The sequence below is a fragment of the Geospiza fortis genome, unplaced genomic scaffold (genome assembly GCF_000277835.1).
Source record: "Geospiza fortis unplaced genomic scaffold, GeoFor_1.0 scaffold450, whole genome shotgun sequence".
NCBI lineage: Eukaryota > Metazoa > Chordata > Aves > Passeriformes > Thraupidae > Geospiza > Geospiza fortis.
Genome location: NW_005054416.1, coordinates 733,225 through 750,638, shown reverse-complemented (window position 1 = coordinate 750,638; position 17,414 = coordinate 733,225). Strand labels below are relative to the sequence as shown.

At 39.1% G+C, this 17,414-nt stretch overlaps 1 protein-coding gene across 1 annotated transcript in view; it reads right to left on the bottom strand.

Moving 5' to 3' along the window:
• The window catches only part of AMPD3 (adenosine monophosphate deaminase 3), a 29,478-nt gene extending 14,610 nt beyond the window's left edge, over positions 1-14,868 (bottom strand). Inside the window, exons 1-5 of the mRNA XM_005426465.3 lie at positions 14,633-14,868; positions 11,971-12,166; positions 11,409-11,574; positions 9,153-9,372; positions 6,600-6,729 (exon numbers count right to left, since the gene is read on the bottom strand). Of these exons, the coding sequence (XP_005426522.1) occupies positions 6,600-6,729; positions 9,153-9,372; positions 11,409-11,574; positions 11,971-12,166; positions 14,633-14,853 (933 nt within the window). The 5' untranslated portion in view covers positions 14,854-14,868. The remainder of the gene's footprint in view (positions 1-6,599; positions 6,730-9,152; positions 9,373-11,408; positions 11,575-11,970; positions 12,167-14,632) is intronic.
• Positions 14,869-17,414: the final 2,546 nt, after the last annotated feature.

Sequence of the window (17,414 nt, the reverse complement as noted above, 5' to 3'; positions counted from 1 at the left end):
TTGGCACCTGGAGTCATTTTATTTGCATGTTATATATACACAAGTTGTTGCAGCTTCACTCTGTGAATGTCAGTACCATAAATAAAGGCCAGGACATAAAACTGAATCCTAAACATTTAATTGTTAATCACTGTCTAATTCAAATATACCAGACACATTAAAGCTAAATGAAAAAGCAAGAAACATATTGCTGTCTCAAAGTACAGAACAAAGTACATTATTAATGCAGAGGAAACAATGATGTGTATAAACAGTAAACACACCTCTACAAAATGTATTCTCACTCTCCTCAGAGTACTTGTATAGATATTTGAGCCCAAGTGCATTTTATACATGTGCTTACTCAGGTTAATAAACCTTCTCTGGGTTAGGCACTAATGTTGTTTACTGTAAACTCTTCCTTGAGCAGTGAAATACTACCAGGCTTGGTCAACTTGTACAGTGAACAGCAGTTACCAGGCTTTAAATGCTAATGAAAAGCAAATCATAAACAGAGAATACAGGTGCAGGGACCCTGAAAAAGTGTAGTTTACTGAATTTCAGAATGCAGTGATTGCAGTGGTGGCTCAGCTACTGGAATTAATGAGTCTTGAAAAAAGTCGGAACAAACAAGACACAGCACTTCCTCCTTATGTAAATCAGCATGAATTCACTGCTGTTAGGAGGACAAGGATGGAAAGCAAGGAGGCTTTTTGTTTCTTTTGTTTGCTTGTGTGCAAAGATCATGTTGCTTTTAAAATCCTGCTTCCTGTTGAGAAATAATTCTCTGGAGTGTGCCTTTGCTGTTCAGTGAGCTCCTGTGACATCTTCTCCAGTCCCCACAAACACATCACACACAGCCTAGAGCTGAGCTAACCACAGTAGGTTTATTCTGAGAACAAAGATCTGCCTTTATATATTTACTTTTTTTTTAACCTCTTCCTCCTCCTTCAACCTAAACATACATATCTGCCAAAAGTTAAGACACCTTTCTGGAATCTCCTTCATGCTTTTTCCAGAGAATATTCACTACTTTAGCTACCTTTTTATACTACCCAGTATAATTTGACCTTTAAGAAAGCAGCAACTTCAGTAACAAAAAGTCATAGAAGACTGAAGTCTAAAGTCGTAAGAGTATCACACAGCTTTTCTTCTCTGTTGTATTTTTAGCATAAATGCAACTTTTTGGAAGGTTTTAAGGACTTGAGCTTTGAGCTACCCTAGCACATAGTTAGTTAGTGTGTATGCTCTTGTACATTTTTACCATGCAGGGTGCAATCCTACCTAAGTGAAGTATCTGAATACAGAATCCTTACGCAGAGCTCAAGTGGGCTGATTTGATTAGGCAGGTTATTGTCATTATTGTTGTTATTATTATGTGAAATGTTATAATGCTAAAATATTGTTACTAATTTTATTGCTATTTATTATGAAAGGCTTCTACTAAAACAATTTGAACAAACTGAATTCAAACAAGGCTGACAAATACCCCCTTTGCCTCCTTCCTGCTCCCCGAAAAAGACAAAGCCACTCCCAATTTAAGATGTTACTATTTTGTTCCTCATACAATACATAAAATAAGCTGATGCTTTTCTGGACCATGAGTAACACAGCCCCACCACAAGGTTTATTTGTTTCTATTTGCAAACATTCTCCTTCCATTTTCAAATTCACTTTAGTGCCATTCCAGCCCAGTTTCTCCTTAGCGGAAAAAAACCCCAGCTGCATTCCCTTAACCAGATTTCCTGTTGCACTGCTTATTGTCCCCTCCCCCAGTAGAAAACCTTTCTCTCAAGGTCACATTAACCTTCAGTGGAAAGAAAAACAGAATGACTGACAGAAGCCTGTCTTGGAACACAGTATTATACCTTCAGTGAACTCACCCTTGTAACAAACGGAAACAGTTGTTTACATAAAGGTTAAATTCTTGTAATTCCATCATTCAAGTGATGGTGGACATCAGCTTCCTTGCACTTAAAAGATGGTAGCATTCCCTTCACTCAGCAATTCTCCATGTAATGAAGCCAGGCTTTCTTTCTCTGCAGATTCCTACTGTGTACAATGTACAGGAGTTTTCACTGCCCTCCACATCTAACCAGCACCTGCCTCCCTCAGCCACTCTGCCTCCTCCCTTTTCTTCCTGCATTCCTTCTCTTTCCTTCCACTGTCACTCAGATCTCCACAAAAGCTCCATCTCAGATCTGTTTCATGGATGCTTATCTGTGCATATCACAGACAGTGCTGCACTGAATTGGGCATATGAGCTAGATTCAGAGTGATAAGTGATAAACACAGCAAAAAGAAATGCCAAGGCCAGCCCTTTCAATAACACTGAGCTTTTCCAGGGCATGGATTAGTAGTATCCACAGCTGTAAACTGCCACGTTTTCTAAACACATACACATTCATTTGTAAATACTTTTAACCCAATAGCTATGGGCTGCATGAACTGGACACTGAATCCTCTGCAGGCTGATGTGAAGGGGAATCATTCCTCGTCCCACTACTAGACTCCCTGCTCATCAATACATTCATCCTGCATCAGCTTTTCTGATAGGATGCAAAGCTTTGTACAGTGGGATTGATTTTCTCCTTGCAGTTCTTTAACAGGCATGAGAGGCAGAGGCAGAAAATACTATCCCCAGAGCTCTGCAGAGCTCCTTGGGAGCTTGTCTAATTCATATTTATGCCATGCAGAGCAACCCAGAAACCAGGAGAGATGAGAAGAGGATCCCTGCATACCCAGCTTCTTGTCTGGCTGCAGAATCCAACCCAAGTGTTTGTATTCACACAAATACAGAAATACACTGCTATGAAGAGAAAATCTGTTCTGTTCTTTTAATTACTAAAAGAAAGGATAAAGGAAAAGCTTTCTTTATGGTCTCAACAGAATTTTTGCATTATAATCACTGATGCTTTTACACCTGATTGTATTTTGTGCTCACTTGCAAGACTGAGGGTAGAGACAAGAATTTGCCTCAGCATCTCTGCAAGGCAGGAGGGGAGAAGCAGCACTCAGAGCTCTGAAAGCACAACAGCCAGCTTTGCTGCCAGCTGACAGTGGCAAGGCACCATTCCATGTCATGCTGAAGGGACATTCCCTTTGGATCTGATGCTAACCCCTAAGTCTTCACATTCACTGTCATTTTGGTTTATATGATGAAACTATTTCATCACCTAAGTCAGTTAAGTAGCTACTGGGGGAACAAAAGAAACCAAAAAAAAGCAAACTTAGAATGAATCAAAGCTCAGAGAAATTGAGGTATAGGTTCACTGTTCACTCACAAGGCTTGTAATCAAATGTTTAAAAAGCAGACACCTACTAATTTCATTCAGTATTTTTTGAGATCTATAGAATTTAGTAGCATTTAACCCCACTCTAACTTTCCTTCTTACAAGTACAACCAGTGGTATTTCAACTCTGTGGTCATAAAAAGCAGCTAGAATTTACTTCCTCTTTGTCTAACCAATAATTAAAAAAATAAAAATTCAGTTGCAACATCCTCATCCAATGGATGTCGCAGCAGCTGTTGCAATGACATTCAGTGAGCATTCAGCAGGGCTGTGAATGCAGAAACTGCATTCTCCCATGCACAGCTCCCCACACAAGGTTGGGCACCTGCACTAGTGAGCCTGCAGGCAGGAATGTGATATGTAAAAGTCACTGATAGGACATATCCTCAGGCCTGGTTTGCTGACACACTGAAATAGTGGCTATAGAAAGAAAGAATATCCAAAGAGGCTTAGGCTGGGATTTTTTCATCTTTAGAAACTGTATCAAAGCTATTTGCAGTGAAGGACACCTGCCAATTCCGTACATGGATATCCCTTACAAAGGTAGCAAATAATGTTAGGTAAAAAAATCTCTTGGCTTCACCAAAAAAAAAAAAAAAAGTGTCTGCTCTGAATTATCTGAGGCTGAGGCTGTTGGGCACAGAGGCCTACAGGAAGCCCTTCTCAAACAAACCTCACATATAGGACAAGACACCCTGGTATAGAAAGACAAACTCAGTTCTGAGTTTGTGTACCACAGAGCTAAACTCTTGTTCCTTAATTCCATTCTTCATGCAGGCAGTGCTATGTGGGCAATGTGTGTTGCCCGCACTTTGCTGTGTACCAGCTGGAGGACGTGAGGAATCCTGCTGATGGCAGACTCAAGAGTCTCCTCTAAAGTTAGTGTTTTCCTCACAGACAGCTGTTCACCTCCCGTGGAGAGCCAAGGGCAGCCAGCCACACTGTCTCACCACCTGTGGGTTCTTGTCTGTCTACAGAAATACCTGTGTCCTTAGTAAAGGGCAATTTTCCAGGTCCAGCTTGCAAAACTATGCAAAACATATCTTGGGCTGCATTCCAGTTAAGTTCAATATGCAAGATATAAACATGCATGTCCCTTATTTAAGATGAGCCTTATCCTGGGTTTTAAGAATAGATGATCTCACTGGAGGAGAACTCATATTAAATCAGGAAAAAAGTGGGGAAGGGGGCAGGAAGTAGGGGAAAACCAGTAATGTTTGGTTGTCATGCTAGCAATTAATCCTGGCCAGCCTTCTAATGCACCTTTCTAAATGCAGCAGTACACGTTCACTGACTGACCTTGCCACTCCATTCATATCTGTTCTAATTTTGCCATTTTCCATCCATTACTTTGGCTCTTTCATATAAGCAGATTGTACGAGGACCTCCACACTTGTGTCTGAGGGATGTGATACACAACTTCACCAACAGCCTTTGGGAAGGTGAATCCTGTTCCTTCTTTTCCTTGTGAGCAGTAAGCACTTAGGATTGACTTAACAGAGAGACATCTTGAAAACATAAGCTGAGAAGTGTGGCTTTCAAATGTTTCACTGCTGATACTGTTATTAGCAAGGAAGCTCTCCAGGGAAGTTACAGTTCCAAACTTTACTGGGGTTATCAAGACACAGGGAAAACAAGATTATCTGGGGGCTCACAAGAATTGTGTCTACAATGCAGTTTACTTTCCAGAAAAATACTACTTGTGAGCTTGCTTCATAAAAATACTTTAAGCAAGATGAACTGTGTGCAGCAGGAATTTCTCAAGCAGTACCTGGCAGTAGGCATGGTCTCTGGCACAGCAGAGCAGGCTGGTTCCTGCTCTCTGGAACATGCTCATTGCCAGAGGGGAAGCAACACACAATTTGGGCTTTTGAGCAATATGAATCCTTTTGTAGAGTGGCTTATTCAACAGCAGGTAATTAAAAAATAATTAAGATATGCCCAGAGACACTGAACATTTGCTTTTAGATCAAAAACTGAACTTAGCAAGTACAATCCTGTTAATTACAACTTCTCACTAATCAAACTGATTGTGGTAGTTGCCTAATCCACACCTCTGCGTGTTTCAGTCACCACGTCTTTTATTATTAAAGTCTCTGTCAGCTACTGAAGTGTTTTCTCTGAATGTGGCACGTAGCAAATGTCTTTCCAGGGTTATGCAAGAAAACTGTCAGGCTGGGAGCTGAGTCTCTGCCACTTGAGTGAATTAGCTGACAGATCTCCCATCCATACATTTAACAGTCAGAAGGGTGAAATCCATTAGAACTTACCTGACAACTCATCTGCTTCCATGCTCGTGATGGACTCTGGGACAGTTTATTACCAGAACACTAGCCAGCAAACACACTGGGCATTATAGGGAAAAGCCAAGGCGATTTTTTGATGAACTAGTGCTAACCAAAACGTAACAAAAAGGATTAGTAAACCCTGAAGTTGCAAAATAGAGAATTACCTCTTCCAGTTGTGTAGATAAACAATGCAAAATGGACCCAAGGTGGTTAAAACCACCAGCAACAATTGTGAAGAAATCTCACCTATCAAAATGAAGCAGTAACTCCAGTAACTTCCTCTCCACTTCAGGAAAGGGAAGCAAATGCAGCAGCCTAACACTGTTGCTTCCATGCTTTGAAGAGAACGCAGCTCCCTTGGCTGTGAATATGTCAGGAAATTAAATCAGCTCCTTGATTCCCCTACCTGTCTCCTAATTATAGCCCAGTGTATCTCAGAGGGAGCCAAAACTACAACTCAGATAATCTTTTTACTTAATATATCAGAGATTTTTTTTTACCAGATACTGATGGCAGCATGAACCCTCAGTTTAGTTTCTGTGGGAGGTCTTTTGACATGTATTTAAACATCTATTTTCAATATGAAATGAAATTATCATCTAAAATCTATAAGCTGTTCCTACTACTAGTCAAGTAGGATGTACCTACATGAAAGCAGAAAAATGCACTTGAATGTCTTTTGAGTTCATTAAAATTAACTAAACCTCCATAAGGATGTTTTTATTCATAATCCAAGTGAGCTTCATTTGTTTAACTCTGTTTCACTCTTTTAAAGCAATCTACACACAATTAAGCCCCTTTGATTCTGAATAAGTAAACAAATTAGTTTAGCATAATCCAATTAACCCACGCACATTCAAGTTCATTTTCCTGGAGAGCTCCCATGTAAAAAAACAAACATTCTTAAAATAACTTAATTCAGTTGAGTGGTATGCACATACTGCTTCGTGCATGTCATCTGCACCTCCCATAAGAAAAGCAAAACTGCTGGAACTCCTACTAAAAACAGTGTCATGACTTTAATCCTTGTCACACTTACCTTTCTCACATTATAAAAGTCTCGATGGGGATTACTCTTCAGTTCTTTAAATTCCGACATCTCATTTAACATCTCGTGTAAGCTAAATTTAGATTCTAAAAAGTTAAGCCTCCGATGACAATATGTTTTTCTGTAAAAGAAAACACAAAAATGAACTGCAACTTAAAACTACTTGTATTTCAAATTCAAAAAGAACATCAGAGTTTCCACAGTAAAAACAAAGTTGGGGCATTTTACAAGGTCCAAGACAAATCCATTCTTTTTATCCTACTGGTTAACAAATATGTAAGCAAATTTCAGACCAAAGTTGTTAGTGAAATCTCAAACAGAACTCTACATACCCTGTTATGTCCTTCAACTAATCCAAGTATTCATCACTATACCTGTGCATAAACTGCAGTCCTTTTAGTAATAATGACCAAAGCATGAAACCTATAATCAAATGGATGTCAACTGCAACTTCTCTAAAATGGTACCTCTAACAGAACAATCTTCTCATATATAACAGAAACAACTTGTCATCCAGCCTTACTCATAATGAATTTTTTTTAAATCCTCCAAATTTATTTGCTTTTTCAATTTAATGTGAGAAGCCAAGATAAGATCCAATATGCTTTCATCTTTCATGCCTTGAGAACATATATGTTGTGTAGAAATACTTTTTTTCCAAAATAATTTCTTGTGCCCTTTATAGAAAATATGCTTTTTTGTTCCTGCTTGCCTACTCAGAGCTCCATCTTCACTTTCATCTTCTGTCATGTTTCTCCTTCTATTTTTAACCAATGACATGGTTTTTCTCTTCACCATCTGTCAATTCTTATTGACTCCACAATATTTTGGTAGCACTGTTAATGTAATAGCCTTCTTTTTCCTGCTTTATTGTTGCCAATCTCCCCTCAATAGAACACAAATCCCATTATGGTTTTGGAAGCCTGTTTCAAACCCAGGCTCACAGAACCCAATACTAATCAAGACCTGTTTGCCCATGCAGAAAGTCTGTTAGGTCATACTATTATCCAAAAGAGCACAAGCCTGAGGAGTAGGGGTCAGATTTCATCCATTTACCAGCAACAAAGATTAAAGAACAGTGGCTCCTGATCTCTGAGCAGCCCCACATGTGATGGGCATAAATGACAGGAAAGCACTTGCTGTAAACAAGTAAACAATACCAAAAGAAGAGCTCCTGCAACAGGATTATGGGAAAGACCTTTTTCTTTTGGGTTGTGCACATTTATTAGAGAGTGTGGATGAGCCTGCAAAAGCTTACTCTGAATTAGTGAAAGGAGCAGGTGACTGACCTACATTCACCACAATGCTGAGTGTTCTAACTTGTCCTACCACAGCCCCTCTTACTTGGGGCTTGCTGTTACAACTGTGAGGTATAAGGCTTCAGCACAAACTGCAGAAGGGCCTTCAGCATGACTCTTTTTTCTGGTTTTCCTCCTCATCCTTTTATTTTCATTGTCTGTCTGGGAATATAACACCCTGTAAGTGGAAGGCATTTTCCCACTGCTCTGTAACCAAAGCCTGCTCAAGCTGGCACTGATTTAGAGATGATAAGGCTGGCAGAAGCACAGGAGCTGGCTCCTAAAAAAGGGCTTAGGGAATGGACTAGGCTTGTTCTGCCACTGTCACTGCATGAGGCAGACAGACTGACAGACAGGGGAAAGAATGCACCAGGTGGGGCTGACTGGGCACTGTGTCAGTGATGATCTCTCCCAGGCAGAGGATCAGCAATGCAGTGCTGGCACACAGGGCACATAGCTCAGGAGAACAGTTCAGGTTCCTGCTTAGTTCCATCCTAGAGTGGATTCTTTTCCTTTCCTGGTGTTGAGGCCATGAGAGATGGTGCTGTTTCCAATCCTCAGCTAGGAAGTAAACTTAAAACTGGATGCACGTGCTTTCATCATGGACTAGGCAAGGACGTTGCTATACTATAGTTGTTACATTTCTAGTTTTTAGAGACTTCACTGGAATTTGGTGCTTCTGGGAAATTTTGGACTTATTTTGATTGTGCATACATAGGTCAGTTTTGCAGCATATGAGCAGTAAATTAACATCTGGAACAAATCAGACTGAATATTTATGTTGCTGATGTGTATGCTCTAATATGCAGGGTTTCTCTTCAAGCAGCCAGAGCAGAACAGACATGAAGGAATTTAGGACAACTGTTCAAAAAACTCAGGTTCAGCATAGGCCAAAACAAAATTAAATTAAAAAAAAAAAATTCAAGTTTCAGTTCCCATGCTTCAAGAAGTTTGGGTCAGATTTGACTTGAATGGAAACATTTGACCAATTTCTTGATGTTTTTCTGTTAGCCCCTTTTTTGCAGTAGTTGATGCTAAGAAACCAAAGAAATTAAAGGCAGCCGTAGGTGGCATTGTATTTTTTCCTTTTTAAGATTTTTCATTGTGCATTAATGCTTGAGAAAGGCAAAACAAAACATTACTATGGAATGGGTATGCTGAGAAATTAAATGTCACAGAAGTGAGAAGTACTAAGCCACAGGTAAGCAGCAGCCTGAAGGGGCAGAGTAACAAAAGAGGAACATACGTTGGGCCATCTGCAATTAGAGCAAGAACGTGGCTCAGGTCAAGGGTGTAGGTCTGCAGGTCAGGATATGGCAAACTCCGAGGCTCATTGAGCTCCATCATCTCTTTGCTATCATAAACAAAGGGAATGCCACCTTTCAGCTTGATAACATAATCCAAATTGTCTGGAGCATCATCCAGATTATAAGGATCTTCATTTTCTTCTGGGGGTGAATGGAAATCTGAAAACAAATTTACATTACAGTTAGAAGAAATAACTTACACAAAAGGCAAAATAACTACAAAAAGAACTTCCTGCTTCTGAAAAGCTTAATTTCTAACAGATCTCAGTATTTTCATTAAAATCACATTCAGTTACTATAAAAAATCTGCTGTTACAACAAAGCTTTTTTCTGACAAGCTTTAGCTGCAGCCCCTCTCTAAAGGGGCTGACCTTAATTCAAATGTTCTATGTTATTAGAGTTCTCTGAACCAATGCATACAGATTTAATACTATTCTTTATTAATGTGTGCTGGAATGAGTTTGGAAATGAGTTGGCAGAAGTATTTAAATTAGGATGGTTGAAATACAGTTGAGATTTTTGAACAATAAAATAGTTGTTGCCTTCAGACCCACATTCATTATTTTCTTTTCACATTCTGACTCACTGTAGCAATTTTGGAAGTTCATATTTAAGCATAGAATCAGTTGGGTTTGTTATGTTTTGATTGCAGTTTTTTAGTTTGTGGGGGTTGGTTTGTTTATATGTGGTTTTCTGTGATGGGTGTTTTGTTTGAGGTTTTTTTAATAATTATTTTTAATAGAATCAAGAGGCATAGAAGCCAAAAATTGTACAACACAAATCCAGTTTATCTCTTGGCCCTCTGATCATAAATAAAATCACAAAGTACCAGAAGCACAAATGGGATTTGTTCATTACAGTTTTGTAAAGCCTTTAAAAAGTTTACACACACTTCTAGGAGATTTAGCTAGTGTGAACACTCAAACATTGTTCATAACACGAATGACAGTCATCACTTCTTTTACAACATCTTACTAATGCAACCAGCACAAAGTGTCCTGACTGCATTTATATCAACTCAACTATATTCTTTGACTCAGTCTTAAGAGATTTCTTCTTTTACCTGTTCAGTTAAGCCACGACAGAAAAGTAATTACCAGTCCTTTTATTCACCTAGAGCACTTGAATGTATGTTATAAACTGATACCATCCTTATCTCTAATATTCATAACTATCTAGCTCAAACTTGTGCTAATTAAGACATTGTGTAACAAGATTTCATTTTTTGTGTTGTAAGTTTAAAATCATAACTGTAAGAAAGTTATTAACCTAATAATAACTTGGAAATATCTCCCTGGCAGCTGTTCCAAAATATCTTCCCTGTCTTGAATATTCAGTATACTGTCCTCTTTACACTCTTGCTGGAAAACAAACACTTGAAAACATATTTAGTCACCCTCTTTCAACCACTAAGCCAGTAATTGATTTAAAATGTCACTTCAGGCTGAAAATAAGTTGTCAGCACCATGGACACATCTACAGTGGCCCATCTGTACAGACCAAAGGTTGCTCCTCACAGCCTAATTCAGAAATGAGCAGTGCAAACAGTTTAATGCACAAGCAAAGCTTTCAAGACACAACCCACCTAAGAGACAAAAATAATTTGTGACACACATAGTGGGGAAATATGTTCAACCTAATAAGCCTTGTTGAGAGATCAGTTTATTTACCCAGGCAGAATGCCCAATAAATATGACTCTACAGCTTCCAGTCTTGACCTGGCAAGTGTAGCCTGCCTGTGAAATTCCTGACTCAGGGCTTGCTAACTGCCATGTCTGTATCATGCTTCAATTTATGATGTAGATGAGCTCATCATCCCTTTTAGTTCCATATGCCAAGATGAGGAGGAATGACTTCACTTTAAACCACAGCCATACAGCTTTTTCCTGGGGGAGCATAAGTATGCAATTTAACATTCCATTTGCTTAGGAAATAAAGTAATCAATGAGAGTCTAGTCTTGGTTGTTAGGTTTTGACAGCTTCAAAGTTCCAAATTAGATGCAGAATTTATAACTTAGGCCTCTTAGTGATTCTCCACTCAATAATAAAATAAATTACAAAGACAGTCAGAAGAAATCATCACAAAAATACAACTTTCCTTTACTACAGTACTACAGCATGGGTTTAATTCTGTATCTTAAAATAATGTGTGAATTTCTTAGAACGTAATTGAATATTTTAGAAAGGGTATCCACCTGGGTACACCTCATCTTCAACCTTCCATTTTTGATCCCTCATGCTGCACAGGTACTGAGATGTTGTTCTTGGGAAGCGATGGTAGGCAAGGCGTGAGTACTTCTCTCGGATGAGGAGAGCTTTCACCAGGCTCTTGGCAGCTTGTTCATAGTCATCAACTGTAACCTGGAAGGAAAACCTGGGTAAATACTGTGAAAAAATAGCAGTTCTAGCATAGAAGTGTGTGGGGCTTGACCATAAGGATCTTGCCCAGGGAGTCAGTAAGCCAGTGACAGAAGCAGAATCCAAACACAATATACAAAACACAGACGAATGTTTTTATCCTACCATATATTACCTATTTATTGAACATCTGATTATATTTTGATCCAATTTATTATTAAAAAGAGTATAAAACAACCAGACCTTAACTTCTAACTGTCTAACAAATCCCTGTATTCACAAAGCAATTTAGATTTTGTTGCAGAGAGCATCATATTGGCATTTTGCACTTCATGTACATATATGGGACCTTTTTTACACACTCTAGATATAGAAAGTAGGAAAACAATTGTTTCTTACCCCTGCACAGTAGTCCCCACTAATTGAAACTCTCTGGAATTCTGGTACATCATATGGCACTTGGACTGGCACAAAAGCACTTGGAAGAACTGGCGTTGCAGGAGACAGGACAGGTTTGGCTGGTGGTGCTTTCCATTCCTGAGGTGGAATTTGTAATGACAAAGACTGGGATCTAATCATCTTGAAACTCTTCTTCCTAAGAATTCATGGTATAAAACATAAAATAAGCCATGGTATAAAACACTTAATACACCGGAAAACTGATTACAGCAAAGAAATCACACCCTAGGAAATTTTACTAATGAAAAATACAACAGAAAAATGCTGTTTCTTTCATACCACAGTAAAAACACTGCTCAGAAAGTACTTGTGCTTTTAGCTTCTCTGTATTGACATTTCATATGATCTACACTACACACAATTGCACTTACCATCTACATGAGTCCAATATGCCACAATTTATTTACAATCACTCTAAAATACCCTAAGGTTTTTGTTTCATTTCTCACAACTTCAGTTTCAGCAAGTCACTGTGCAGAAGGAAAAGGTGATCACTGTGCTCACTTTAGTAAGGGTAAATTCTTACAGACTGACAGCATCAGAATTCGTGAAGGATCAGACAGAAACAAGTCAATGTTACATATGGAAATTGTTGTAAGTTATCATGCTCTTACACACACTTCCCATTCTTCCCAAAACGTGCAAGACCTAAAGCTCATCTAGTTGTCAGACAAGACTAGGCAACAAAATTTCACATACAGTCTTTCAGTTCGACTTGTAAGGAAAAGGAGGAGCACCTAGTTATTCCTTAGGCAGTGTTTGATGAGACTTGAGGCTGATGTGGTTATCAGACTGATATCACAACATGGCTTTGATACACAAGTCCATTCCTCCCTTCAGCTGGAACTCACATAAATTTTAAAATGCTGCCTTTTCTCCTGAAAGCTGCGATAGATGTGCACCTCAGATAAACCAGCTAAAAAAGAATGCTATGTTTTCCAATGAAGTAATTGTAATACCACAAGTGGAGCTTTGGAATATCTCTGAAGATAGAATTCATCTTCCTTACTCAGTTTAAATGTGCTCATACGTATTTTAAATAGACATATAATATATAAATAGTATGTTATGAGCTACCTGTGATAACAATTTCTTTTGCACCATGGAAATAGTCCCTACTTTTGTAAGTTAGATATCAAAACCTTAAAATGTTAGTAAGAATCACTAACAAAGAAAAAGGAACACTGAAACATTCTGTGAAAGCTTCATATTACTTCTGTGGTATTCTTAAAAATAAGAGCAGGCAGTGCTGGTACAATTAACACCCAAATTTCATCCTCTAAAGTACTTGTAGCCACCCTGGAAATCAGCATCAGTTTTGAAAGGTAGTGTTTGATCAACTGAAACTGGAACCAGCACAAGCTGTACTTGTGTCACTGTCCCTTCAGTCCTGCAGGACAGGGAGGAACACTTGTTCTGTTCCTACATGTAAACAAAACACCCCTTCCTACAGTTAAACCTGTACAAAACCTAAGTTTGTTTCTGTGAAACAAATTTTCCAAATTAAAAATGAAACACGCTGCTTCAGGAGGAAATATATACCAAACATTTGTTTGACTGGAAGCATCTGGTTTTCCCTTCTGTGCCTGTTTATGTCTATGAACATGCCAAGTGGGAAATCCACTTGCACAATTCCAAACCCAAAGTCTCAGCTTGTATCATCAGTGAGTCATACCTTAATTTAACTAAATTGACTCTTCTCCCTTCTGTTCCAGAAACATGATTCCAAGTGTTGCCCAACTGTCTTTCTGTGCCTAACCAGGTACATGTGTTTAGCTATCACTTTCAAATGCTTTCTTGCCTGCCTGCTTTTTGAAGAGTCTGTACACGTCCAGCCCATTTGGTGTCAGGCTGCTGCTGAGCTCATGTGACTCCAGAAACAGCCCAGCAGTCCTGTGAAGCAAGACACTGGAACAGGCTGACATCAGGAGAAGGCTGCTTCTCTTACAGAATAAAAAAAAAAACCCAAACTCACAAACCAAAGTAAGTTTGCCTTCATTAAAGCCATGGGTAAACCAAAGGTAGAATGCAATTTTTTTTTGTTTAATGTGCACTTTTGTGGCTGACAGTGGTTAGATTTTATCTCTGTGAGTAAAACCTACAAATAACCTCATTATGCCAATACCACTTTTCACCTTACCCCTTGATCTTAAATATAAATTCTTTGCTTTCATCTATTTTTGCAGAGACTAAAGGAAGTAACATGCCACTGTCATTTCCTCTGTGTTAAAATTTTCTGTTTCTCTTAATGAAACTAGAAAAAGAGGAGGCAGTGTTTCTTTTTCTGACTCTTCTTGCATTAAAGACTCTTAGGGTTTTGTTCATTTCTACCCAGCTATGCTGTTTATTAAATTTGCATGAGCAATAACTGTGCTATTGCTGGGAACAGAGCTGAGACAACCTGATCACTCCAAGCTCCCTGAGGCCCATCTGATACCTCCTTCACAGGACAGAAGGACACCCCAGGGGTGGCTCTGGTGCCTGCTGCTGACCTTTCTCCTGGAGTAGCAAGAGGCAGAATGCTATTTGCCAGGTATTTCAATACTAACTCAAACTCATATCAAAAACTGTTTTCCACTAAGAAAGCGACTACAGAACGCACCTTTTAGCTGTTTCCACAGACTGCTGTTCTGCCAGCTCCTTCTGCAGCTCCCTCTCCTTGGCCTCCTTCTGCCCAATAGGGCAGTCTTCAGGCACAGTGAAGAGTGACAAGGCATCCTTGCTGTCCTCTTCTCGCAGGACTTTGGCAAACACCTTCTCTGCCAGGAGCCGTACCTGCTCATCCACCTCGGAAATGTTCAGCTTGGGAAACTGCCGGGGCATCTCGCCTGAAGAGGAGCACAGGTGAGAAAGTTAGAGCTACAGCATGAGTGATGAGGAAGATGTGCAGGAGATTGGGGGTTTTCCCATGGTATGCCTATCAAAATTCAGAGCTTGGAGCAAAATCAGAAGAAAGTAGAACAGCTCTGCAGAATTTAAACTAGCATGCAGTACACAAGAAGCACAAAGCAGCTCTACTTTTGGAGCCATGCTAATTTGTGCATCAGGAACCTTGTGGTATACCCACAAAAATTCCTAAGCAATTTATGTAGAGATTTACCACATTCTACTTACTTGCAGAGTCAGACAGACACTTATTTGTGATACAGTGGATACTCAGCTGTGTGTCCCCGCACTGAACCTGGAAATCACATTCTCTCAGTTGCTTGCCTTCTTCCTAGCTCAGTGACTTCAAGCCAACAGGCAAGTTAGAAAAGAAGGTTGTACATTTCCACCTCACCCCATCCCCTGCACAAATCAGAAAGTCACAGAACTGCTGGGAAGTGAAATAGTTACACAACAGGAACAAAGGTACTATAGTTAATTCCATGACTTTTTTCCATTTGTTGTAGTTCATATCACAGTTTTGAATGCATGTGGGAAGCAGATAGGTCATGGACTTCCATTTCTACTTGGCATTTAAATATTATTTTCAAAAAGAATATGTTTTATGTTTTAAAATTTTAAGTAGCTAGGCTTTCATCATAAAATATTTCCGTTTTACACTAGCATCACTACTAAAATGCCATCTTTATTGTTTCTTCTGTAGTTTCCTGGCTTTACTTTTATTCCATTTTCATACAATCCAGAATGTGCATTTTAGCACAAATGGAAGCATTCCAGAGAGGAAAAAGCACAGTGCTGATAAGCTACTGACCAGCATTATTTGTTGTGTACTATAAAGCTTTCTGAATGCCTTCAGTACGATGGAGTTTATAACAAATAAGATTAAATTCTTCTTACATAAGTTAAAAATAGCTGCGAACATGTCACAGCAAATGGATCCAAGCACTGCCAGAATGTGAAGTCCGGGTCCAAAATTGGCATTTCAGAATTTCTAACCATTTTTTTGTTAGAAAAATGCAAAACATATTTTGTGAGATAGCATTCATTTAAATAACGACATGCCCTGGAAGCATGGAGTGTGGCAGTTTTTTATCTCTCCAGGCACAACTTATCAGGGCCCCCATTACAATTTTTCTGTAGGCATGCTGCAGGTTTCACATGTTGATATGTGATCCTTTTGATATGTGATCCTGTTGGTTTCATCCTAAAAGACTCTAATTAATGTCCACCTATTTTCACAGTTGCTTTGAGAACATTTTTTGCTTTTATTCTAAAAGTAAATGTAGTATGAAAAGGTGGCAAGAATTAAATTGGACCATAACACAGCAATTTAGTGTTCCCCTACATTACTTTGCATTCTTATTTTATAAGAACCCATTCACATTCCCAAAGAAAAGCATCTCTGTTTTTAAAGAACTGTGGATCTGACTGTGCTGTTTTCTGCATAGGAGAGTATTTGTTTTGCAGTTAGTATTAAGTCTTTGTAAAATCAAGTATAACTACACAGGAAATTTAAAAATACATACATGTTTAGCTGAATAATTCAGTGACAATGCACTTCCATATCTTAGTAGCATCCAAATTTTGGTTTCTCAACGTCAACCGCCAAGGAAGTCATGGGAGTCTGTCCCCTGACCTCAGTGAACACAGTTGTCAGCAGCAGAGCCTGCCACACATGCAGCTGCCAGCAGCAAGAGCCTTTTGGGCCACTTCAGCCAGGGAAAAACTCCCTTTATACTTACTCAACTACAGTAAGAGTGCTAACAATACTAGTACAATGTGAAATAATAATGTGTTTTCAACTGAGCAGAAAATGCTAAGCATTTTCCTAGTTTAAATGAACTTTCTCCTAGAGAATCGTGATCACAAACAGAAATGCAGTAAGAAACATGCTGCATGAGAAACTATGCTGTGTTTTAAATCCTTACAATAAGGTAGTGAAGAGACAGAAAGTATAGATGTAAGTACAATCCTTTACTGACATCAAAGGTTTTTTTCTTTCTTACAGAACCCAAGCTCACGTTCCCCACTCAAGCATAAGATGCTAAGACACAGAATAGTTTGAAATGTACATTCACCCACATCACTGCTAGCTCATGGCACCGAAATGAGCCGAATAAACCTAAAACAGTCATGAGGCACCTCAAGCAATACTTGTGTGAGCTGTGCCATCCTAAATTGGAAGAGGCTTTTGTATCCAGTATCCTTCTATTGAACCGCTGTCCTTTGCCCAAGGTGAGCAACAACTAGATATTTTGGGGAATGGTATGAATGCCACCCAGTAAATACTCTTTTCCTAAATATCTCGATCTAATAGAAAGGTTGGTTGCTCGTTAGGTCTGCATCTTTACAGAAGAAAAGAAAGCTTGAAACATGCTGCAGTAAAAAAAATATTAATAGATGGAATGATTACTTAAAAAGCAATTATCGATCAGGCATTTAACGGCCTTGAACCTATACCAAGCACATGCCAGAGCCGCCTCCGAGCCCCGCGGATG